This window comes from Lathamus discolor, chromosome 2 (assembly GCF_037157495.1).
Source record: "Lathamus discolor isolate bLatDis1 chromosome 2, bLatDis1.hap1, whole genome shotgun sequence".
Taxonomy (NCBI): Eukaryota; Metazoa; Chordata; class Aves; order Psittaciformes; family Psittacidae; genus Lathamus; species Lathamus discolor.
In genome coordinates this window covers 122,311,314-122,337,420 of record NC_088885.1, presented here as the reverse complement: position 1 = coordinate 122,337,420, position 26,107 = coordinate 122,311,314, and the positions used below count along the sequence as shown (strand labels likewise).

Here is a 26,107-nt window from a genome sequence, read left to right as displayed (position 1 = left end):
GCTATTTATAAAAGCATTGTCAGATCCTAGTACATGAAACAGAATTAAGATGGGTAAAATTGGCACGAGAGCAAGTTGGGTATGAAACTGGCGACTAATAAAGTTAGGATGGAAAAGTCAGATGTCTGTTCCAGCATTCAGAGTAATCTGATTTGGGTAAGATTTCAACTAAAAAAAGGAGTAGTGAAAGCAAGAGCCAAGTACTCTTTAAATTGAAGTTTGATAAGGTTATGAGAAGTAGTTCATAAGATGGTTACATGTGACAGCTGGAGGCTCAATTCAATGACCCAGCCAATCTTTACAAGTCCTTTGCTCCTAATGCATGGTGACAGTAAAAATCAACAGTGAAATCTTGTTTAGATTAAAAAAATAAACGTATTTTAACAAATGTAATTTGGAGTATGACAAATACGGAACATATTACTTCAGAAATCAGTTAAATATGCATAGAACAATTATTTATGCTTCATTTTCTATGGGAAGGAAATCTCTACTAAGCAGAATGATAGGGCTGGCAAGGTAAGCTTCTCGTCACAGAAGCTTTACCTTCAAACCTGAAAAAAGGGGCTGGTTACCCAAAAAGCTTTTATAATTACACTGGCCAGTATCATTAGAAAAAAAAAAAATTATTAGGTATTACCTCTTTTATTAAGCCTTACTTCGCTCTCATCCATAAATCATCACAGCTATGAACATGACTACTCAGATACCCCAAGGTAAACTTCTGTGATTTCAAGTGTTTGTATTTATAACATTTTTTACTAGAAACTGTCTTCAGTCATATAATGAATGACATAGAAAGTACTACAGTGCTGTTTAAAACCGAAAAGATGCCACAGTCCTTTTGCAATACCTTTTCTATTCCCTGGTTTGGACAATTTTCACAGAACAATACCGAAGTCATTTTTATTTCCAAGTACTTCAGATGACAGATTTGAGAAAAGTAGAAGTAAACTATTTATGAAATTACTGGTCATCGGTTGTTCATTTACACAGTTACATTATTTAAGGTTTGGTGATATACTTTTAAGGACTGGGTTAGTGCAGGAGATGCTGGTATCCAATTGTTCTGTGTGTCTTAACTTGCAACAGGAATACTGCAACTCAGAAGGCTCCTGAGAGAATTTCACTTCTTTCTAATGTTGTCTTGGAAAACTTATTCTTCCTCAAGAAGCTTCCTATACACAAAAGCCCTAACACACAAGATCTGAATCAATGAGGATAAATGAAGATGGAACAAATTCTTCCCTCAAAAAGTCCCTGGCCTGCTCTGACATTCTCCAGACCAGATAATTACCAATGTGAACTCCTTCTCCCATACCCACCCAGTGAGGCAATGAGGTGATTTACAGGGGTGCTTTGTTTTGGGGTAAGTTGGTACAGAGACACTAAGAAGAGACAGAGAACAGAAGGAGTTTTTTTAGCTTTTATACCTACTAGTAAGTGTATCACACTTACACAGTTAATCACTGAAAGAGCAAGACAACCTGCAGATCATACTTCAGCTACTTACAGCCCAGGTTTTCTTGTATAATATGTGCTCCCTTGGCAAGGTTTTCTCTGTTTTACTTACAGATACAAGCAGCTACCTCTTTGGCATCCGTAACTCACAGAATATGTTCCTGAGTCAAAAGGAAAATAAGCTAATCAAAATTTAAGTAATTCTATGTTTATGACTTGCAAGAAATAAACTGGTGATTTTCTAGGACTGAAGGTAGATATTTTCATGTGCACTGCTAATATTGCTTTTATATATTAGTCCCCAGAGTTCTGCACAAAAATTTTTTATTATCTAATTAGATATAGCTACTAAAAGTCCTTTACATGCAGAAAGTTACTTTCTGAAGCTGCGGTGGTTATATTTTGGATATAGACAAAGCAGAACAGAGTAGTACCCCCAAAGGCTTTTTTTGCCTTTTTGAGACACAGAAATGCACAGAAGTCAAGCTGGCATTTGAACCAGCATGCAGGAGCTGAGGAACAAGCTTGTCAAGGTGTTAACTCTTGTCAAGGCCAGGCTCCCTCAGAGCACTGGGCTGCTGTGGCAGAAGCCCGCTGATGGCAGCACGGGAGGAAAAGTGAGGACGTTTGTGGCTGCCTACGTAACCCCATGTGTGTTACCTGGCTGCATGTTTCCACCCTGTGAAGTGGAAACAGGGATTGGGTCTGCCTGCCCTGCCAGCGTATTCCCAGCAGCTGAAATTACTGAGAGGTTTTCTGATGGAAGAAGTCAACAGACATGGAGGGTATGTATCACTGGGTAAACCCATCTTTTTTATAACTGGCTTACTAATACCAAACTGCTGAACAACTCAGGTAACTGTGGTTTCATGCTGTCACTTTCCACTACAAGATTGGCAGCTCCACAGAAAGGCTCACTTTTGCCCAGTTGCCTTCAAATTCAAAGGCAAATGTAACATTTTTAGTATATATTCCTTCCATATCCTTTCAAAAAAAGGCGCCACTGTACAATCCATTACTTGTAAGTGAGGCAAGGATACAGAATCTTGACCAGCCAACACAGAACTCACAGAACTCGCTCCTCTCAAAGAGATCATGGAATGGTTTAGTTACAAGAGACCTTTAAAGGTCATCTAATGCAACCCCCTGCAGTGAGCAGGGGCATCTTTAACTAGATCAGGTTGCTCATAGCCTTGTCCAGCCTGGCCTTGAATGTTCCCAAGGATTCAGCATCTACTGCCTCTCTGGGTAACCTGTGCCAGTGTTTCACCACCTTCACTGTAAAGAACTTCTGCCCTGCACCTAGTCTGAAACTACCCACCTTTAGTTTAAAATCATTACCCCTGGTCCTACTGCAAGCAGGCCCTGCCAAAAAGCTTCTCCCCATCATTCTTATAAGCCCCCTTAAGGTGCTGGAAGGCTGCAATATGATCTCCTGGGAGCCTTCTCTTATCCAGCCTGCACAAGGCCCAACTCCCTCAGCCTTTCCTCACAGGAGAAGTGCTCCAGGCCTCTGGTCACCTTTGTGACCCTCCTCTGGACTTGCTCCAACAGGCCCATGTCTTTCCTGTGTTAGGGGGCCCCTGAGCTGGACACAGTTCTCCAGGTGGGGTCTCATGAGAGCAGAGTAGAGGGGCAGGATCACCTCCTTCGACCTGCTCGTCACGCTGCTTTTGATGCGGCCCAGCATATGGTTGGTTTCTGGGCTGTGAGTGCATACTGCTGGCTCATGTTCAGCTTTTCATACACGAGTATCCCCAAGTCCTTTTCCAAAGGGCTGCTCTTAACCCTTCATCTCCCAGCCTGTACAGATACCAGGGCTTGCCCTGACCCGGGTACCGGAGCTTGCCTTTTGCAAACCTCCAGAGGCTCACATGGGCCCACCTCTTGAGCTTGTCCAAGTCTGTCTGGATGGCATCCTGTCCCTCAGGTGTGTCAACCACACCACTCGGCTTGGTGTCATCTGCAAGCTTGCTGAGGGTGCACTTAATCCCAGTGTCTATGTCACTGATGAAGATAATAAACAGTACTGGTCCCGATACACTTTGCTGGAACAGGGGGTCCCTACACTTTGCTTCACACTGAGGTGCAACCACTGTCATTTCAGACACCAGCCTGAGTAGATCCATCTGGAGTAAGATTTACATTACAACATAGAACTCTGTTCTGTCAAATTTTTTCCGATTTTTCAACCTGTAAACCTCTAGTAGCATTAGTGTAATTCAATTAAAAAACTTCCCATATGATTGTTACTGCTTAGCACATAAACCTGCTCTCCTTAATTACCTTTGCCAGGCCACTCAAAAGCAGTCTGCAGGGGTCTTCAGAGGTATACAGACCACAGGTTGAAACCACCAACTCAAAGAAATCTTAATGGATAAACACGAGATACTAAACTGAAAGAGACTGTCAGTAATCAACTCTATTCTTCTCTTGCAGTGGGAAGACAGCAGTTCTCCAAATGGCCTTTCCACTGCAGTATTGTATTAACTTCATGATACAGTGGGCTTAAAATTACAGACCTGTTAAAAATCCTTTGATGTTATATATGCTGTCCAAGATCAATTTATGTCAAAGAGCCCAAGATACTTCTCGAACTCTAGATTTTTAGTCACAGCAACAAATGAAAAAGCCTTTGAATACGTTACTTGTGGCATGTCACAGGTAGGCTTTTCCCAGCTCCTCCTGCAATTGAACTAACAATTTAATCCGAAAGTGCCATCAGAACTAGAGGTGAGGGAAAAAAGAAAGATAAACACCCAACCAAAACCCCCACACTTCCTTTTCTGTGGACAAACACCTCATTTAACAATACCAATTGAGATGACTCTTAATTATGTCTTCTAAATCATAATGCAGTTCTCCAACCAATTTGATTAATACTATTCTATGAAACATTAAATACCTTATCTTTAGTGCAGATATCTTTAGTATCCTAGCTCCAGCAGTGCTTTACATAACCCATATGTAGTAAAATGTAAAACTTCCTATACGGAGGCCTTAAATCACATGTGTCTACAGCAGTATCAGGTCTAAATTTTGGTTTATATTGTGGTATTATATTATAACCAGACAGCTGCGTCTAAAGCGAGCCTTTGTAACTTACCCCTCCTTGCCAGTAGCAGTTTCCAAGTTACATTTTCAGTGCTGCTGTGCAGTGCAACAGGGAACTGCAGGAACAGCTCTGCTGTCCCCCACTCCCTGCTGCTGCACAGCACCTTGCAAACACACCCAACAGCAATACAAACATAAAACAAGCAGCCTGTGTCAGACAGCAAAAGCTCCCTGAATCCCAGTCCAATGCCTTACTTACAGAATTACCTGGTTTTCAACAAGTTTGTCTGAAGTACTTAAAATGAGGCTACAGCAGGAAGACTTAGAATTATGTAGTCTTCCAGTATTGTAGGTGTTTATCCCTATGTCCACAACAGACAATGCTTGCTTCAGCAAACATCTGCAATATTCCACTAACCAAGTGAGACAGAAATAACAACTATGAAGGCCAAAGTTTCAGACTAGTTTTAATGGCTATATATTCCATATACAGTTGTACAAGTAAACTGTGATGCCAACTCTTTATGGTAAGCTGCTGGTTTAAATTCAAACATGTGCTGCATATTATAAGCCCCCCACTATATTTAGAAACAACTGGCTGGTACAAAAAGATTTCTTCCAAAAATAAAATAAAGCACTTCATATCATTCAGCACTCACACGTAAGGAAAATTACAGTATTATCACAGTTATCAGAGTCTTGCAGGGCCAAAAAAGATATGAAGTACCAGAATGCAAGTGGACAGAGGGCCATCTGGAGAGAAAGGAGATGCAAAAAGAGAGTGGAAAAAACAGCTGATATTCACTACTAGATAGTAGGAAGTTTGTTATGAAGCTTGTTATGAGTCCTCTCTCTTTTCTTACAGGAACACTAAATCCAAATATCTGTAGAAGTATTAACTTCTCAGTTACTGTTGTCATAATGTTCTTTTGGTTGTGGGCATTACAGAGACATAATAAAACACAATTTAATTAGTGCAATTAAAATTGACTGATGTTTTTCCGATTCAACTGATTATTCAGTCTGTTTTAAGAAGAAAGTCTGCTGTAGGTGGGTATATATTCCCATCAGGAACTCTTGCCTTACATAGGAAAATTTCCATCCTGATTGAAATAACAAGAGTTTACATTTAACAAAATATGGGAAAGTGAAAGATGAAACAGAAGAGTTTGGCACTCCCTTCAACATGTTATGTCAATATAGCACACATACATTTGGTGCTGTATACTGAAGAGTAAGTGTTGCACTCCTGAAGACAAATATTTGCAATTTTTCCAAAAATAAAAGATCAGTATTCCACAGAAACCTACCAAGCTCCAGAAGTTCAGATTTCTTGACATTTAATTTACACAGCAGCAACCTATGCAGTCTGAGCCAACTACCAGAAGTTCTTAGGTTTTGTGCTTGTTTAGCGTAATACATTCACCTGCTGTCTCCTAAGCTTGGCTAGTACAATAAAACCACTGAGGAGGAGTACAGGAGGGAGTTGCATCCAGGTCCTTAGTACAGATTCAGGGGTGCACAGGTGATGGAACAACAGAAGCAAACAAACAAAGATTCCTCCCAAATCAAACAGTGGAACATCAGAGAGAGATCCACTTGTTTTCTTGAACATCTTGTGTAACTGCATGACTCTCGGGCTAGACTCCACAATTACCAAGTTCCTACACAAAGAAATGGGATTTCTGCTTTGAACTGTTGGACTAGTCATCTTCACCTTCTTGAGCTGGGCTCTTAAGAGCAATACTGGAAGGAGTGATGAGGAGAGCCAGAGAGGTGGCATGTTTAAGAGTAACAGATCTCCACTTAAGAACTGAAATCTGGAGGTTTATCAATTTGGATTTTGAACAAATTACAAATATTATGCCCATCTTCTACATGTTCCTCTTCATAAACAGAGGCAACACTATTACCAACCTTGTCCAGTAACTGAGAAAATTCTAACTAAACAGGATACATATCAAGGTCAGTAAAATCAGAAAGAATGCAAATTCCAGAGTTTATAGATCAAACCCACATTCGCATCACTAAGCCATCCTGTCTCTCAGTTCTGTCTCTTCATAAAGAAGACTAAGAAGTTAGTCTTTTATTTCTACACATCCACACACACATCTGAAACCAAATCATTCATTTGTATTTGTGTGAAAAAAGGATCAAAAGGTGAGCTAAGAAAAAATTCGGGGATAAGTTGGAATGCGACCAGTTTGTCACTAACTCAATGAAACAAGACTAAGCTCTGACTTCTAACGAAGTCTTAATTTCTCAGTGTTTGAAGGAGGACTCAAGGGCTGTGCTATAGAACCTTGAGCTACATGAGGGTATTAAAGGGCCTGAAAGCTCACTGCCAGAGAAGAGGCAGTCCCCATTTTCTCTCATCAAGCATTCCCACTCCCACATCACCATCCTGGGTAATATTGTGGTTGCACAGTGAAAAGATGTGTGACCTGGCCAGAAGTGAGTTGGCCAAGTAAGCCAGTTCACCAAATGACAGGGCATGCTGATGCAAGGACAGAGCTCAGGTTCTGCATCCCAGACCTCAGTCACCTTCATTTGCATGGATTATTTTTATTTAAGCAGATTAGAAATTGAGAGTTACTGAGTTCACACAGCGATGCTGGGAAGCTGTCAGTGGACTGTCTACCCACAGCACGGTGACTCAAAGGTGCACCCTGACGCAGCATGCAGAGCAGGAACAGGCACCACTGCGCCAAATGGCTACTTCTGGCAAGGGCTTAAGCGGAGGTGACTCAAGCAGCTGGTGCAGGAGAGGTGGGGTGACTCCCTAAACTTCTCTGTCCCCATTTTAACCCAGACACTGGCCATTTCCTCTTGTTCCAACTGCTCAGTACTACTCCATCTGCTCAGCTCAACCTTTCACTGCCCCCTCCCTCATCGCTGCTTCCTGTCCACACTTTCCACTCTGCTCCTGCCAGCTCCCAAGAAGCAGCTTCGCCATCTTTAAACCACACCTGCAAACAAAGGAAGATCTATACAGACAGGTGCTTTAATCACCATGAAAATTCAAGGGTGTTAATCTTGCTCCTTAGCTACCAAATTTGACAACTCTGTGGACAAAAGAAGGTACCAAATATTTATAGATGACATCTCTAAAGAAAAAAAACAGAACAGCAATTTGTTCCCAAAATCCAGACTGCATTACCATTTGTATAATGTAAATCTCTATCCAATTAGAAGAACAATGATACCTAGAAAGGAAAGCTCTCAAAGACAATAAGGGAACAGGAGGTGTACGCCACCTGTTCTGATAAGCTGTTCAGGTGAGACCATCCCTTTTTCAAACTACCATGCCAGCATTTTAGTTTCAAAACTGTTTTGTCATCAGCTCTTTCATTATAACTCAAATCTAAAAATTCAGGAGTGAAAAGCAGTGGGTTACTGAAATGAGGGAGAAAACCTCTACAGACAACAGTTAAAAAATCAAACTTTGAAGAGATGGTGTCCCATCATAGTGGGAACTGAGACATTTACTCTCCAGGGAGGAAACAAGAAAGGACACTTACACAAGTTTGTGACACTTGCATTCAAGATATAAGCAAAAGCAGATTAGTTTAAACCAAATGGATTCCTCAAATTCCACATGTAAGAGCAGGACAGAAGACAAGGAGAAGGATCCGTAATAAAAAGGCAGGAAATCATTACTTTGCCTGGAACTTGTTCCTTATTAAGACTGTTGATGTAGTTAAAGAAATAGAAAATAAATGTAGAAAAAATAATCAAGCGTTTCTCCTTTCATTTGCCCCAATTTTCCACCCTTGTAATTACGCAGGCTGCTGATGATACAGACATAAGAATTTGTATTAGCCTATCAGCTTTCAGTCATGAAAAAAAAAAAGCTGCTCTGAAACAACAGATTCAAATTTGTCCAAATAAATATAAAATAGGAGAATGTGTTCAGTCATGGGAAGATAAGATGATTGCCAAATCCCACTGGAACTCACCATCAGCAGATAAGAACACTGTACTAAGTAACTGAACAGTAGCGTAAAGTTAGACGTATTTCTAGTTAGGTGATTCCTCAGATAATACTGATGATTTCAAGAAAAAACACATCCAGGTCACCAACAAATCATAGAAACTTTCAAAATATGCTGAAGAATAAGTGTCGTGACTCTTAAGCCTACAAAATCAGTATGCTGATGCAGACTTGTCTTTTTATGCTAGTGCTGCAAACTGGGATTACCCAAAACTCCAGGAGAGAACTTAATGGCACATTTTCATCACAGCCAAATCATGGCACCTGAGGGAAGAAGCATTCTTGGAAGTTGCTTGTACCTCCTCGAAAGTAATAAAGTCCAAATAATCCATAGCAAAACCACCTCAAAACAAGTCTCTGGCCCAAAGGCCTTTGCACTGCAGGATCACGGCAACCCCTTATTTACAAAAGCACATACAGCCTTCCAAAGGGTGAGGAAGAAATAAGCCTTTAGATATTTTAATATTAAACTGTTAGACTGGACTATATGTGAAGAAATTCAGAACACAAACTTTGTTAGACAAAGTATTTCATATTCATAATTATATCCTTTGAGACCTGCATGTGAATTAGCTCACAGATGGATTACCTTACAAGCATAACAGACTAGCCTATTCCACAGAGGTGAAATAACTCCAATACTCTGAACCAAAGGTAGCTTCAATGGTCTTCTTCAAAACATTAACCCACTGCATACATAGCTCACATACACAAGTTCTTCAGAGCCTCAACAAAAAACAACAGAAGCCTGTAAACCTTTAAGAAAAAATTACTATTATCAGCTTTTACTTTTAGATTAATACTGTGGATTTTCTTCTCAGCTTTTCTTTCATCATTCTCCATAATTTCTAATTTGGTCTAGTTTTTTTAGTACAGAATTTACATAAACACAGACACATATGCTTACCTAGGTATAAAAATAATATACAATTTAAACCAATCAAGATTCAGCATTAGTGTTTTTTCCAGTCCATTTAGTCTGGCACCTCCAACAATCTTGCCAACATACACCGGTCTGCTGGCCTATGAACACTTGAAAAGGGAAAACAGAATTTCTATGGGCAGCCCTGAGATTTTGCTGAACTTGCACATATGGTACCCCAAAAGACCAGCTAGCAGCAACACGAAATAGTCTATCAAAACAAAAAGAACCTAATAGTGTTTAAAAGTTGTTTTGTTTGGTTGGCTGGTGGTTTTGTGTGTTTTGGTTTTGTTTTTGAGTTGTTCTACTGATTGACAGGAATATACTCAAAAAGCTGAACACTCAAGGGATGAAACAGCTAACAGTTCTCTCTGGAGCTGTGGGGCACTGCTTATAAATAATAATTTATGGGGAAAATCCTAATCACCTGAAATAATATAATTTCTTACCAAATAAAATTATAGGACACACACTGAAGGGTAATTGGTTATGCAAAGACAGTAAGAAAATAAGTAAGGAGTCAGTCTCTTCCTACTACTCTTAGGCATTTATACAATTAAATACTAAGAACAGTCAATTTCACTTTAGTGTGCCAGCAGTAACTGACTTAACCTGGACTCTCTGCCAGGTTAGAATATTGTATCAAACCACTTCAAGCTGATAGTAGTTTTCATTAATATCCCTCTCCACTCAGGTATATCGAACCATAAATTAAACTGAGGCAGCAAGGCAGGGTTTGAAAGCACAGGAAGAGCCTGTGACAGGGGTGACCCAGCTGGTGACTCAGCAGGACTTTCCCTGCCTCTTCCCCTGTGAGGGAGGAAGGGCAGGAAATTTCAAAGGAATGTGCTCATACCAAACACGGCTATGAGTTATGATTTAAAGCAAAGTCACATGCCCACAGAGTAAGGCCAGCAGAGTAAACCTGGCAGTGAACCAGTAATACACACAAAACGAATTCCTTCTCCACAAGAAGCTGGACACTGTAACCCAGCATCCTTCAACACTGTTGGTGGCCATCACCATTTAGTCACGCACGGAGGTTGTACCATAACTGTTTGTCATTTAAGTATTCCTACGTTTGACTATAAATAATGTAGATGGCATTTGTGGAACATGATTACTGAACAGGACTCGAAACTTCAGCCCACACAGTAGCTGTGGGTAAATCAGAAGTTATGTATAACAACACACCCAGGATAGCCTATTTTTGGAAGGGAAAACTACGCTTGCTCTGTCACTAACACGGCTCTCTGAAAATAATGATAGATAAGAGCAACAGCAAAGCGTTAGACCCCCCGGAGGCCTGTCTAACCTGATATCCCCTCCCTGAAAGAAGACTGTGGAAAGGTACAAGAATGGGACATGCACGTAGTAGGTGCACCCAGTAGCAAATCCTCAGCCACTTCATTATAGCACAGATCTGATGAGCCAAATGTGGTGCTTTCATGTTTATCAAATGATGATGCATTTTTCTGCACAACATCTCAGCCATCAGCATCTTACTGTGCGGTTCTGAGCTCACCGCCTGGTAATGTGCTGACTACCTGAAAAGAATTAAAGGAGACAAAATAGGCGGCAACCACATTCAACTTCTTCATGCACCCATATCACTCCCAATTCTAGAGGCTCTCACCATCTTTCTTGTAGCCTTGCCCCCAAAATCACCCACTTCGGTGCTTTTTCAAGTGCTGCTGTATTTTCTGAGGCCTGAGGAAGGGACCCAGAGCTGCACAGCACTTGCCACACTGACATACCACACATACATGTAGCAACATAGGATCATAGACTTTTTTACGTTGGAAAAGACCCTCAAGATCGAGTCTGACCGTTAAAGTAACACCACCAAGGCCAACATTAAACCATGTCCTTAGGCACCACATCTACACATCTTCTAAACACTTCCAGGGATGGGGAATCCATCACTTCCCTGGGCAGCCTGTTCCTGTGCTTGACAACACTTTCAGTGAAAAAAAATTTCCTCATATCCAACCTAAATCTTCCCGGCCCTATCTCAACTTACACAGCTTACGACCAAGTGATTGACATTCCTGTTTTATTTCCCATTATTTAGTTTCATTACCATCAGGCTCTTGCAATTCCGCTTTGAGTGTGTTAACAGCAGCACAAACTTTGCCATCTGATTTTTCACGCTTCTCCAGATCATTTATGAGTATTTTGGAGAGCACAAGCCCAACACAGATGCCTCCACTGTGAAAACAAGCAAGCTACTCCTTGCCTGTGGCCAATTACCCGGCTACAGCAGAACCCACCTTCCCACCCTATGGCCATGAAGCTCTTCCAGAAGCTTTTGCTGAAGAATGTTTCAAGAGGCAGCCTCAAATACCAAGCACACTGCCCCAGTGCTACAGTGGTTCTTATGACATCTATCAAACTGCACTGAAGCCAGCACTTCACTGCTAAGGAGGTCCTAATAACCATGTCTAGTTTTCAGCTATTAACCTAAACAAGCTGAATTGTCAATCACCAGCTCTGTCTCCAAGCCAAAATAATTTGCAGTTTTGCACACAAAAAAAGAAACAACAAGGCATAGAACTGACATGGCAATTTCTTTCAAGTTAAAAGCAAAAGAACTTCGCTTTCCTTCCAACATATCTAAAAACAAAACAGTAATTTGGTTAACCACAAGTATTACAGCCTTCCCATGATAAGGCTAGCTTCAAATCACCAAAAAATAATTGCTAAGATGGCTTCTGTTGATTTAAAAGTACAGAGTGATTTCCATTTTACTATATTCATTTTGTTGATACATTTTACACAAATAAAAACTAACCAGTCATTTAAATAACTGTTCTTCAGTGAACAGTTTTCTGCCAACTGACATGAAGGGAAAACCACGACGCAGACAGGAGAGCTGCAAATTCTGTATTCCGCCTGAAGTGCAAGGGTTCCGCACATCTGCATTTTCCCCAGGGGCTGGGGAGGAGTTGAGTTTTCATTGACTTGAACAATATTTATTTCATCCAAACAGTGTTCAAGGGGGAAATGCCTGCCTGTCAAGGCTTTCATTGCTACAGTCAGGTCTCAAGCTAATTACTTAATGGGAAGGTATGTTAACAATAACTTTTACCAAATAAAACCTTAACTGAGGTAGGCTAACAGAGACATTACTTGGCTAGCTACAACTGTTTGAATTACTGATTTTAATCAAATAACTTGAGTTATCATGTGGTTTTCCTCTAATTATTTAGTTTCAGCACTTGCCTTTGTTCAAGCTATCCATCTGCAGTTCAGAACTTTGGAATAGGTTGCACAGCTCATTTAAGGGTTGAGCTGCCTATGTTTTACTTCTTCACTGATTAAAGGGAAATGTCCCAAGAACGTTTAACAAGCCTGTCCATTCTACAAGGAAACCTTCTCCTCCCAAATCACCTCTTGCTGCCAAAAAACAGGTTTACTGGATGGTCAAATGAAAACAAGGAATTAATGCCAGTGAAGAACAGCACAGCTTTAGGGCACAGTCAATCCCAAGTCTTCTCTTTCCACACAGCCCCCCATCACTGGTTGTGTAAGATCTCACTGACACCATTTTAGAGGTCTTATGTTACCATTTCTACAATTTTCCTTCAAGCTTTTCCTGCTAGATGTGTTTCAGGGTAAAAACAACATCTTGTACTACATTTTCTGAACCTCAGTCTTCCTGTACTGATCTCTCCATGCTGACAACACCCCCTTTCCAAATACCTACTCATCCTCCTGGGTTTTTTTTTGTTTTCTTTTTTGTGTAGTTTTGAGTTTGCTCCTTTTCTCATCCTGCTTACCCACACAGCTGGTAACACAAGAGGCATTGTCAAGGACTGCTCTCTCAAGGAGGAACACACAACTCCACATGCATGCGAGAACTGTAATTCAGGTTCTCCAAACAAAGCCTGTGCTGGAGTTGGGGGGAGAAGAAGGGCCAACACAGGTATAAAATTTCACACCAGTTGTGAGGGGGCAGGGGAGAGAAAGACAGTCTTTGCCCCGTCAAGAGCAGAGCTTCCTCCTCCCTCACAGGAAGACAGTGTCCTTCCCCTTGCCCAGCTCGGTCCCTGACCTCCCTTCCCCAGAGCTTCCCAACCCTATGGCACCTCCAGCACTCCCCCCTCCTGTTTTCCAGGGGGAATGTGGAAGCCTCTCCCAGCTGCTGAGCTGCTCCATGTAGCACTCCCTGTCAGCTGCCTTTCTGCAGCACATCCATCTGATTCCCAGAGCCAGCTCACGCTGTGCGGCGCGGCTAACAGGAGCAGCCGGCAGGCAGCAGTGGAGGGGACTGCCGAGCAGCTGCTTCCCGCACAGGCCTGGGACGCTGCCTGGGACAGCTGTTTTTATGATTTATTAAGCTTATTGTAGCATCGTATCATTATGACTGCATTCCAACAATTGTCTCCAAATATTTATGGGCAAAGCTACTTGGCATTAATTACCGACTGGGTTAAAAAAAATATAAACTTAAACCTCTGATATCTTGACCACCTATTCATTCAGTACCAAAACCTCTGAATGATGACTAATAGAGCCAGAGACAAGCAATGGCAAATGTGAAGATCCCAGAAGACACTTTCTCAGCTGAAGCTTAACATGCTAGCATGCAGTCAAACCTGCTAAGCTGGAGAGGATCAAAATGTTTTACCACTTTTAGCTTTTAATTGAAAAATGATGTGGAAGCAATATGTTTTCCTCATAACCCAGAAGACCAGAGACTCAGGAAAATAAAACTTCTATCCTATTTGAGATTTCATTTAAGCCTCAAGATCTGATTTCAGACCATGATTCACATCTGCTGTCTTCTCCTTGCATAAACTGTTGCCCCATCACTTCTCAGTTGCATTACTTAGTGCTGAAATTTTTTCACATGTTAATATCTCAGCTCTAACTTAAAACCACAAAACATTCCCTTAGGATTTAAAGAAAACCCTCAGCTCGGCCAAAACAAACACATTATAACACACACTTCTTTCTCCAACTTGCAAATACAAAAATTAGTAGTTTAAATGACAATTCTCACACATGCTTTCCATTTTCCCCTCAAAGGAACCAGCACGAAAAAAACCCCAGCTATTCAGCTTGTCTTGTTGCTGTATCACATTTTGGCCTCTCCATAATGTTATCCTGCAAAAATTACTGTAAGAACATCAGCAAGCTACCTGAACTTCATTTTACCTTCAGCTTCTGTGCACCAAGCAAGCCACATAACCAGCAACAAACAGGGGAGTCAAACAAGAGCATCCTGAAATGCATTTACAGTAATATAAAACATTTTCTACTCACTGGAAGTAGCTTACCTGAAGGACAGGCACTTTTTGTGGTGTGTTTTGTGGTGACTGGTGAAGCTGTGCCCAAGGCTGATGATGAGGATGTGGGGGTGGTGAAGACTGATGATGCATCCCTGGATGAGGCTGCATGGGAGGACAGGTTGGCATTTGCTGTTGAAAAGACTGCTGTTGACTAGGGAGCTGCTGGCCAGATATTAGTCGCTCTTGTATTGCTTGTGGATCTGCAAGGCCAACACCTGGACAACCATTTGGTCTCATGTGCCCACCCATCTCCCGTGGTGTTGAAGACATACCCATAAACGGACGATTCTGTTGCATGTTTCGGGGGCCCATATTCCTTTGTCCAATTCCCATGGCACCAGGGGGCTGGTGTGACGGCTGAGGATGGGGTATATTTGGATAACTGCCAACTTCCATTGGTATTCCAGCACTACCAGGTCTAACCTGTGGAGGAGGTGTACCTGCTGGATTACTCATTGCTTTCATAGGTGACATGGGAGGTGGAGAGGCATAAGTTCCCTGAGGCTGTGAAGGGTGCATAGTTTGTGTGTTCATTTGGTTAAGTGAGCCACTAGGGTGGATGGGCTGCTGGTGCATTAGTCCTTGACCACTGTTTGATGGAAATCCGACAGCATTTGGGTATCTTGGTACAGACTGATTCATTGGAGTGTTATTTGTAAGGCCTAAATTCTGATTCATCCCTGTATTATTAACTAATCCCTGATTAAGGTTACTGTAAGGATATCGAGAATACTGCCCTGAGTTGTTTATAGTAGGTGAGGGTACCGTCTGGCTCCGAGAACTAAAATTAAGTGTTTGCGGCCTAACAGCACCCTGCTGGGGAGGATTAGGGGAGAATCTGGGATTGTGGGCTACCGATTCTCCATGGAGAGCAGCGGGGGGATGGTGGTGAAATTGCTGGACTGAGTGTCGCAAAGAAGGTGCCATACTGGGATTCTGCTGGGGCACATGAGACAAGTGGCCAGGTCCTGAGGTGGCAATGAAAGGGTTTCCCTGATTGAGGCCTTCTTGGCCTTGAGAAAACTGGTTCATCCTCTGCTGTTGCTGCTGCCCATGCTGCTGCATTGAAAAATCACCACGAGCCATGTAGTTTCCCATCTGCTGCATGTGCTGAGGATGGCCCTGCCCAGGGGGGCCGGAGGGTGCCTGCGGTGGCTGTGTCGGTTGTGGTTGCTGCTGCTGTTGCTGCTGGTATGGTGCTCGTATCTGGTCTGGCACTTGAACTGCCCGTGGGCCCCACATGGAGCCACTGTCTACAAAGGGTTGCCCGTGTCTTTCATTCTGCATGCTGGGATAGACTCCCATCTGACCACCAGCACCACTGCCGTGAGAAACCTGAGGAACTGGAGGGTTGTGATACTGCGAATGAGGAGATGCTATACCATTCCCAGGGGCATTGCTTATCATCCTGTTCGGCTGATCCATCAGGTGCATTTTCTGCTGTTCGTATTGATTATAGTGATCGAAATGGGTCAACTTGGCTTGATTTTGATTTGCAGGGGGATGATGAAGAGATGACTGTAAAGAGGGAAATCCTTGATCCATGGGCATTTGCTGCCCCATAGGATTCACTGTATTTTCAGGATACCCACATTCTCCAAGACCTTCCAACCCTTCACTGAAAATATTCCCATCTTCTCCAAACAGACTCATCATTCCTGGATCTGCCATCTTTTTTCAGCACACAGCTCCTCGGAGCTACAACTAGAATGCTAGTCTGTGCTTCACCTCGGCGAGGTGTTTTGTCCTCAAAGCCTTTAATCCTCAACTAATCTCCTTCATGTCATTCCATATTTCCTTAATTCTTTTGGACCACGCAGTGTCAGGCAAAGTCTGGTTCCTGCTCCTAGAAAAAGCGGGGGAAGGGAGAGAAAGAGAGGAAGATATTGAAATAAATAACATCAGGCAATATATAAAACCCATACTTGGCTGTTTTTTTAGAAAATGCTAGCTAGTTTCAGCCCCTGAAATACATCTTAAAAATCTATTTCACTTTACGAAGGATTCATTAGCTTTATCAGAAGCTTTATTGTGATAGAGTTAGGAAGCAAGCAAAACACTAACCTTAACCTTAAATTAATCCATTCACTACACTTCCTAGTGCTCCTTTCTTGGGTAGAACAGAACAAAAGAACACAACATGCAGCAGCAGCAGCTGCCACAGCAGGTAGGCAGATGTATGAATATAGCCAAGCAGCCCATCTGCTGAACTAAAGCCCTGAAAACGCTCCAGTTACCAACAGCATGTCCTTAACCTTATTCCCCTGAGCTGCGTAATCAGATGAGCAAGCAGAAGCACCCAGTCCTATGACGGACTGAAGTTAGTTATCCGGACAACAGATTTTTCAAATGCACACAAATGACCCTTTAAAACACACCAAACTCCGAGACTTAGCATTTAGGAAATATTATTCCTTTTTTAAACACACAGTTTATCTCAGTTCAATGAAGCTGTAAACCGAAAAAGATGCTGCTTCTTCTCATTTCAGTAAAACTATATGCTCAGTTTGTGTAAGTAAACTAAATTCAAAAGCTTCACTCTGTGATGGGGGAAGATTTCTCAATCTATACCCTAATTTCTCTTATGATGATAACAGGGAACACTATCACTGGAGCCTATTATTCATCTTCAAGCAATCACGCTGACTGCAACTACAGCACTTATGAGGACATCACTGAAGTTTTATTCTGTCCAGAATTATAACTTTGAAGGAGAATTAGTAAAGGTGAAAGAACTTAAATGATAAAATGCTAACCTAACAAGGTTCACACTTGGGCTCGGGGAAAAAAGGAAAAAGTAACATACAGTAACAGAGTAGATTCAAAAAAGTTCCTGTTTGGGTTTTCCCCAGAAAAAATCCACATGTTCTGAAATGTGTCCCCCATCCTTTCCCCATAACAACTGGAAAATTTTTATCTGGACCTGCTTGTTATGAACAGAACTAGTTCAATGCTCTCTTTTCTTCTTAGGATCAGAATTTTAAATGTTCTGTCTTATATCTCAAAATAAACTTTAAAGACAACAGTCAAGGAAGCCCATCCATGTAGCAAATAAACACTGGTTTTCCATCTTTGTTGCAGTTTAGTAGCAACTGTACTTACAGATACCAATTTTTCTTTAATCGGTGACCAAAGAGAGGATTTACAAGTGTGCACTTTCATATCTTGCATTTTGTTGCAGAGGACAGATGCTTTCAGTCACTTTGGGTGCAAAATGCCAGGCCAGACTATTTTAACCGAAGGCAATTTGTCCCAGACAAGTTTTAGGAAGAAAATATCAGCACATTTATTACACTTCTTGTAGCCATTGTCAAGAGGACCTTCTACAGCATGAAGCAGAGGGCAAGAGGAAAAGCACAAGCATTTATCACTCCTCTTAAAATAGCATTTGAGTGTCATCTTTAAAACCACGGTCTTAAATCTCTTCAGTGCTCAGCTGGGGGATATTAACATGTTTCTGAACCACTTGGGGGTAAATTCCTGAGCGATCTTCCTATCCCTGATACCTGTTTCTTTTTATTTCATTGTCTTTACATTAAGCAGAAGCCACCTGTAATATTAAACCACACCATAAGTAAGTTCAACAACAAGGTTGGGAAGGAATCTCTTTCATCAAAACAAACTTTTATTATCAAGACTGCTCCAGAGCAGACCACTCTGTCGCGGTGAAGATCCCCCCAGTGACTAAAGATTGCTCAAGGACTTCTGCCACTGGTACCCCTGCTGAGGCCCACTGCCATCAGGAGCTTGCAAAGCTGGACATCAGTGTGTACTGAAACTCTCCATCTAACCAGCCTCTTTGCTTGGAAATGCTGAAAAGCATAGTGTAGATACTGTTACCTCTCAACCACTGATGTAATCTGGGCAGCATCACACTTGAGCCAAGCAGAGGATCTCACTCATCAGCTAACCTATTTACAGCAACAGAATTATGAACAGGTAGGAATTTTCACATATTTCATTACGGAAATTAAGCCCACTGAAAGAACCGTTTCTGAAGACAAGCATGCTTTACTCTCTCAAAGCATTAATCAACCTTTGCCATAAAAGTACCAGAAATCTACATAGAAGAATTCTCTTTGCGACCTGCTACACACAAGCTAACACAGCATCTCCAGGAACAAAACTGCAAGCATTAAGCACAGATTTGAATAGTACTGCTTTGTTTACTGTTTTTCAACTGACAGGCTTCCAGTAAAATTCAGGCGAGAGTCAATCAGCAGTAACACCAGGAACAGTAGCTAGGACCTGCTACTATAACCAGAGAAACAAATTAAAATACGGTAAGGGGTTTGTTTAATTAAACCCACCTTATTTCTGCCCAGCTGACTTCATCCCAATTTGCAAGTTTGGGGTAGGGACTGTCCCTTCCAATGAAGGAGATGTGCTGTGGAACCTAGCACTCACCTGACTTCCTGAGCACACGCTCTTTCAAAAGAAAAGTAACCTCCAAGTTTCTGATGTAGTTTGTATGCAAACAAACCCATCACCTAAACTTACAGTGAAAAAGCTGTTTGCCGCTATGTATGATTTTAGTTCTGCATTTTTATCTGAAGTGTGAAACTATTTCATGTTTGAGCTGTTCATACTAAGATGCCTCAAAATTGTAGTACTAGTTCTCCAGATTTAAGTTTAGCCTTCAATTTAATGACCACAGCCCTTTACAGTCACAGTGCTCTCACCAATCTTCTACTTCCCCAATTAAAAGTCACATCTCTGATGCAATATATGTCTAACAGCATACAGTGAAGAATGAAAGACAGCAGCAGCTACAGACTGGTCCAAATAAATTAAGCAACATTTTAATAAGAAAACAGTCAATGCTGGAATTACCTAATAGGTTCTCAACCTTCTACACTAACAGGATAGATGTCTTCTATACAGTTAAGCAACTAATGAGAGTTACAGCCTCGCTTTAAGTCGCAATCACTTCTTTGCTTTTTTCACTATAAGCAATGTATTGTCTCTGCTTAAATCCTGGCTGGTCAAAAAGAAAAAAAAGCCCAAAAGCAAACACCCCCAAAAAGCCTCTCCACAAAGGCAGGACCTGCACTGACCAATAATTCTAGCTAAAATACTCACTAAGTGCCACTGTTCACTTCCTCATGAAAGCAAACACAAACAGCAAGACTGACCATGAAAAACTCAGCTAAAAGTCTGTTGTGGTTTGTTTTTTTTTTTATTGAATAGTTTAAAAATACAAGGTTGTTAATTTTCTTTTCTATCACGTAAGTTAAAACCATCAGACATTCATGAAGCAGTGACTACTTTCCAGGTAAAAAGGAGAGGGTATCTGAACCCTTAGAAAGGCAGATTGCTGAATGTGTGATTTCAAGTGTGAATGCATGAAGAGAAAGCAGACTTGTTTTTCAATCATCTTACAGAAACCATACAGATTCTGCAATAAAAGCATATAACTTTTCTGCTCCTGAACATGAAAGATTCCATCTACAAGACTGAAGAGTCAGTGAATATACTTCCTTGCGACTGCCTAGATATCCTATTTCTGTTCAAAGCAGCAACAGTACGATTCCAACTACCAGTACATAGTCAATTGCTTAACAACCCTGTTGTCTTAATAAACAAAGCTTATATGTTTACTCCAGTCTGAAACATTCCAGTCCTAAAAAGCTAGATCTCAAATTTATGTAGTAGTTAACCATTGCCCAACTTAGTATTTCAGAGCTATATGGACTCAGTAGCCTTGGGCAGCTTCTCACTTTTATGAGTGGAACAAAACTGCCTGCTGCACAAATATAACCCGATCTAGGGCTGCAAACACTAAAACCTGAACTTCATTAGCCTTGTTCCCAAAGCAGCAGAACCAGGCAGTCAAGTTCAGGAAGCAGCAAGGGCAGCACACAGATGCATCTGCACTCCAAACATTCTGCTGTTCAGAGGAAGTTTTTGTAAATCAACAGGTTGCCTGATCCAGCTATTGATCCTTCTATACAAGAAATTTAGCAGCATTTCTTGATGGCCATGTGGCAAGTCTGTGGAAACAGAACGTAAGAGGGCAGCTAATACCGACTGCTTCAAGGTTTAAGTGAGATGTGTCATGCAGAGTTGATATTTTTACAGCTATCAGTTGATATCTCAAACAAACCTCTTTCAGTTCTCATATATGAGTTACATAATGGAACTATACACCTAAACCACAATACAATAAACATGGCTAATACCTTGCTATTTTGAAGAACTAGGCTAAAAAAAAAACCTCTCACTCTAAAAAACAAAGCCATGCTAAAGGTCATTTTGAGACTGCAGCCTCTAAATGTAGGATTAAACATTAGGCTACTAAATCTGCATTTAAACATTGCATATTTAAACTGCTTTTCAAAACTGCTAAGCTCCTGCTGGCTGCTGGGGTAAAAAATTAAGCATTTGCCACATGGAAGTAGGTGACACAAGTGACAGTAATTAAAGTCACATTCTCATTGTATGAATAAAGTTGGAGGAAAACATCCACCAAAATCTTAATAAACACATGTAAAACCCTGACAACACACAAAAAGTCACGACAAGACATTCAAACTGGGGAAGATAGCTGACAAGACTTGTACCTTTCAGCTTATCTACCTACTGAGTGAACAGCACTGCTGATGCCAGGACAGTTATGCAAGTGCTTGACAGTGTCTGCGGGAAGCACACCTAGTCACCTGTGCTAAGCTCTCATTGCTGTCACACACAACTCTTCGTATGTGGTATGTTCCTCCTGCATACAGATTATGAAAGATCACAGAGGAGCAGATCTATAAAGTGACTGCAACATGATTTGACCAACTTCCACAGAAACTTGGTTATCCGAATGTTCAAAGAATTCTTTCTTTATATAGAGTATTTTCCTAGTATACACTTCATATAGTGTAGCTGTGTTAAAAAGTAAGTCTGTATAGTTCCTACCAAATCAAAGGATGGCTGGAATCTCACCCTCCCCCTACCAAGAAAGGGAGACAGGACTTGCCAGGATTAGAAGAATGACCTCACACACTCGAGGAATATTCCACCCTCGGTGGAAGAGTCAGCAAATACGGTGCAAGCATTTCTGAAAAGTTTAATTTCACATGCACCTCAGTAAAATTCAATTAATTCTTTAGAGAAACACACCCTTACAGAAATTTGCTGTGACAAATTTAAGGCAGTCAGTATCTCTTGTTAAACTAGGAATTGGGAGGGGGGGTGGGAGTGAAAACCTGACGTGTTTTTCCTCAAAAGTCACAGTTCTTGCATATGTGCAGTCAGCTGAACACCATGAATGTTATTCAGTAACATCTTTTGGGCAAGAAAACCACGAGATCGTAAGTTTCCCATGCAACAGTTAAGCAGAAGCCAGACTGCATTTTATTTCCTTTAATGCATGATGTACTTTGGCAAAGAACAGGCTTTTTACAGAGGCAACTGAGGGCACAACAGCCTTCGAATATTTGGCAGCTTGTTGCTGTCAAGCAGCTGATACAGGAATGACCAGCTAGAGTTCAGCCTGTGCCACACATTTGGAAACAATATCCTACGTCATTCAAGTTCACAGGAGCTCTGATACGAGACCACAACAGCATCACACAGGAGTAACGCTGATGCAAACCCACTGAGCCTCGCTGTTACATCATATGCTCCTGTTGCGAATGCATTCTGTGTTTGCCATACCCATACCAGTTGGGCTGCAAACTCTTTTCCTAACATGGGGCACTGCTAATTTTAAGCCAGTACCTACTACATTAAGAAAGAAGCCTCAGCGCGTCTTCTCTTTCCAGGCAGAAGAAAAAGGGGAAATAACCATTTATGAGAACTGTGTACTTGGAGGTTTTTAATGAGGTGACCAGAGGAATAATACAAGAAAATGTTTTTTTGCATTTAAGTACACTGCAGACATGAGGTGAGAGGAGAGGGGACAAGCGTAAGCCAGAAGCACTTCAGGTTTAGTGTTATGTAGCCTGGAATTTTAAGAGGCCTTTTTTGGTCATATGACCACCCTCTGTCCCAACAGAAGTTTAAAATACAGATGTGAGGAGATTTATCTAAAAATAGCCCTAGATAAGCAAGAGAAACAATGGCAGTCACAAGAATATTTCAGGAATACTCTTTAAAATATTTGATAGCAACGTTATCTTGCAAACAGCTCTATAAAGGGGAGCAGCAGCACGCTTAACAACCCCCTGAATAAGGTTTGAACATTACAAGCGCAGCACACACAGACGGGTTTGGTGGGCCGGGAGCACTCAGCGGCCGCGGTGCCAGATCGACGGCCAGGCGAACAAAAAGCCTCGGCAAGGCCAGGGGGGAGGTGGTGTCGGGGAGAAGACTTATATTGTTGCCATCAGTCACCAAGAAATCTCCCCGCAATTACATTCTCGCACAAAGCTGACACTAAACCGGCCCGGGGATTCAAGAGGTGGGGCCAGCGGCGACCCGCTGAGGCGCTGAAAAAACACCCCGCGCAACTGATTACTCTTGTTAAGGGCCATGCTTTTTGTGCACCTACTGCAGTTGTCACTGATTAACCAACTGATCTGGCAATTTCCTACATTCTTTTGCATTTAAAAAGGATCTGAGAGGCCGAGAGTCATCCCCTTTCGTAGTCGGGGAGGGGGGTCGGGGGGGTGGTGGTAAGCGAGAGGCTGCGGCCCGTCCGGCCCGGCTGTGGTGCGGAGGGGCCACCTCTCCAGCAAGCCCCTCTGCCGCCCTCCTCCCCCAGCCCGGGCCTGCCAGGCCCGCAGCTGAATATAATTTATCTGTTCGCTCTGCCGGGCTCCCGGCATATGCGATTGGGAGGGAAACGTATCCATCATGAATAAACTTGAGCACAAAGACAGGCTGAGTGTCACAGGATACAAAAGGGCAGAGGTCGGCGCGGCGAACGGGAGGCTTTGCGCAGGGCCGGGCCCGCATGGCTGCCTCATGCAACCTCCACACCACAGCCCTGCCAGGATGTCACGTCCCCTGAAGTAAACAACGATCCGTACGGTCCAAGTCATAAAAAAAGCCCGCTGTAAACAGCAAAATAATCGGTGGGGTGACACAGCTGTAAGTAAAATGGGGCCTTTCCTCTCCTTATACTGAAAGCAGCTCGCAGTGTTTACACCCAGAAAGCTGGGAACTGTAAAAATTCACGAGGTGGATACTCGAATGTTTCCCAGGGTTTCCGAACGTGATTTTCACTGAAATGTATTTTTTTTAATCACGAGCAGGTTTTAAGACTTAATCGTATCCCAAAAGGCTATTTCCAGCTATAGAATTATGAGCACTTTAAAGCAGCCAGACCCTGTATTTTACCTGTTATAAGGCCAATACAATCATGTTTCATTCATACTTTATGAAGTCTGAAAAACCACTTGATGAAATTACAGTCTACCAGTACTACACATGGTATATTTGTCCACGTATATTCTATAATCATTTCAATTTATGACTTGTACTTAAGAGTCATTTTCCTGTACATGTGTTCTTCATAAATACTGGTAGATCACAGTCTGCGCTTGTACAGGAACCACATATCCACACTCATTTCTGTGAAGATAAATACACCTTATACATCCAAAGTGAAAAGCCACGGTTTTCACAGAACTGAAGAGAACAGACTTCAGGGTTGTGGAATAAAATGGTAGTTCTCCCTTGCGCTCTTTACATGTGGCAGGATGAATCATTCTACCTCTGAACTTAAGCCCTTACTCAACTTCCACTATTGATGGTAATTTTTGCCCACTACACTTAAGCATATGGCCTTGAACCTTTCAGCAAAGGAAAAAAAAAAAAATTACATATTCAATGGGAAAGTATTACAAACTACCTTTTTTTTTTTTTTTAAGAAGAAAGGGTAACATCAATGTTTCATGAGGTGTTTTAAATGAAAACAGACATGATCTACTGGATTCTTAAAATCTTAACTGTTACAAAAATACCTTTAGACTAATTAATGTATTTTAGCATATGCAACAGACTGTTTAAAAGAAGTGCTGAATTATTTCACTACTTGAAGTCCACCATAAAGAAAAAAAGTTTGGGGAGGGAGGGTGTGAAGAAAGCCAGTACGCAGCACACCTCAATGCAGTAGATGGGAGTGAACAGATTTCAGGAACGTACATTTACTGCCTGGGTCCAGTAATATCCCTCAGAATATGGGGGGACAGCTGATATACAGGACAGATACTAAAAAGACCTTCCACAACTACTCTTTATTGGATTACCTACATTTGAAGGGGTTGGTTGGTTTGAACAAAATTAAGATACGCATCTTGAACATCCTGCTGTTTCTTTGAAGGACATGCCAAAAAAAGGTGGTTTGTTCTTGGTCTGTGGAATGGAAGCAGGCTCTTGCATATATAAATGAGGTGTATGTGTGGGGGGTGTTTGATTGCCAGGCTCACAGTGGATCAGTGCTTATTCAGACCACAACATAAATGACTACACCAAACTATTCTCTGTAATGGAGAATTCCAAAGAAAATGAGTCTGGAGCTCTCAACAGCTCCCAGAGTTTAAGACTAACATATTCACGATAACTGCTCAAGAGATCAAGACATTGCTCTCATGAGACCTCACCTGGAGTACTGTGTACAGTTCTGGTGTCCTCAACATAAAAAGGGCATGCAGCTGTTGGAACAAGTCCAGAGAAGGGCCATGAGAATGATCAGGGGACTGGAGCACCTCCCGTATGAAGATAGGCTGAGAAAGCTGGGGCTGTTCAGCCTGGAGAAGAGAAGGCTGCGTGGAGACCTTGTAGCAGCCCTCCAGTATCTGGAGGGGGCCTATAGGGATGCTGGGGAGGGATGCTTCATTGGGGACTGTAGTGACAGGACAAGGGTTAAAGGGTTAAAACTTAAACAAGGGAAGTTTAGATTAGATATAAGGAAGAAGTTCTTTACTATAAGCATGGTGAGGCACTGGAATTGCCTGGGTTGCCCAGGGAAGCTGTGAATGCTCCATCCCTGGTGGTGTTCAAGGCCAGGTTGGACAGAGCCTTGGGTGACATGGTTTAGTGTGAGGTATCCCTGCCCGTGGCAGGGGGGTTGGAACTAGATGATCTTGAGGTCCTTTCCAACCCTAACTATTCTATGATTCAGAAGTAAACACACTGCTGCATTCAGGTTCACTCAGACATGGAAAAAGGGTGCCTACACAGTAGTGTCAGAAGTTAAAAATTAGGATAGGGACTGGCAAATGAGTGCAATCCTTGTCAGGCATCATGTGCAGCGTGGATTTTCTTTCCAGGCAGGACTAAGCTAGAACGTTTTTCCTCTATATAGGCAGGGGAGATTCAAAAGGAAGGGAACCAAATTTTCCTGTGCAGAACTTTACCAGGTTTCCAGTTTCTTCAAGAAAACTAAATGGGGTGTTTTCAAATGTATTGCTTGATCGATACACACTTCCAAATTTACTCCAACAT

General features: G+C 41.9%; 1 protein-coding gene across 7 annotated transcripts in view; it reads right to left on the bottom strand.

The window, feature by feature from the left end:
- The window catches only part of CHD7 (chromodomain helicase DNA binding protein 7), a 131,784-nt gene that overhangs the window by 72,760 nt on the left and 32,917 nt on the right, over window positions 1-26,107 (bottom strand). For 6 of the 7 annotated variants that reach the window (XM_065668337.1, XM_065668336.1, XM_065668342.1 and 3 more), the window contains one exon: window positions 14,717-16,574. In XM_065668337.1, the coding sequence (XP_065524409.1) occupies window positions 14,717-16,399 (1,683 nt within the window). In that variant the 5' untranslated portion in view covers window positions 16,400-16,574. The remainder of the gene's footprint in view (window positions 1-14,716; window positions 16,575-26,107) is intronic. The other variant, XM_065668338.1, reaches the window with a different exon arrangement.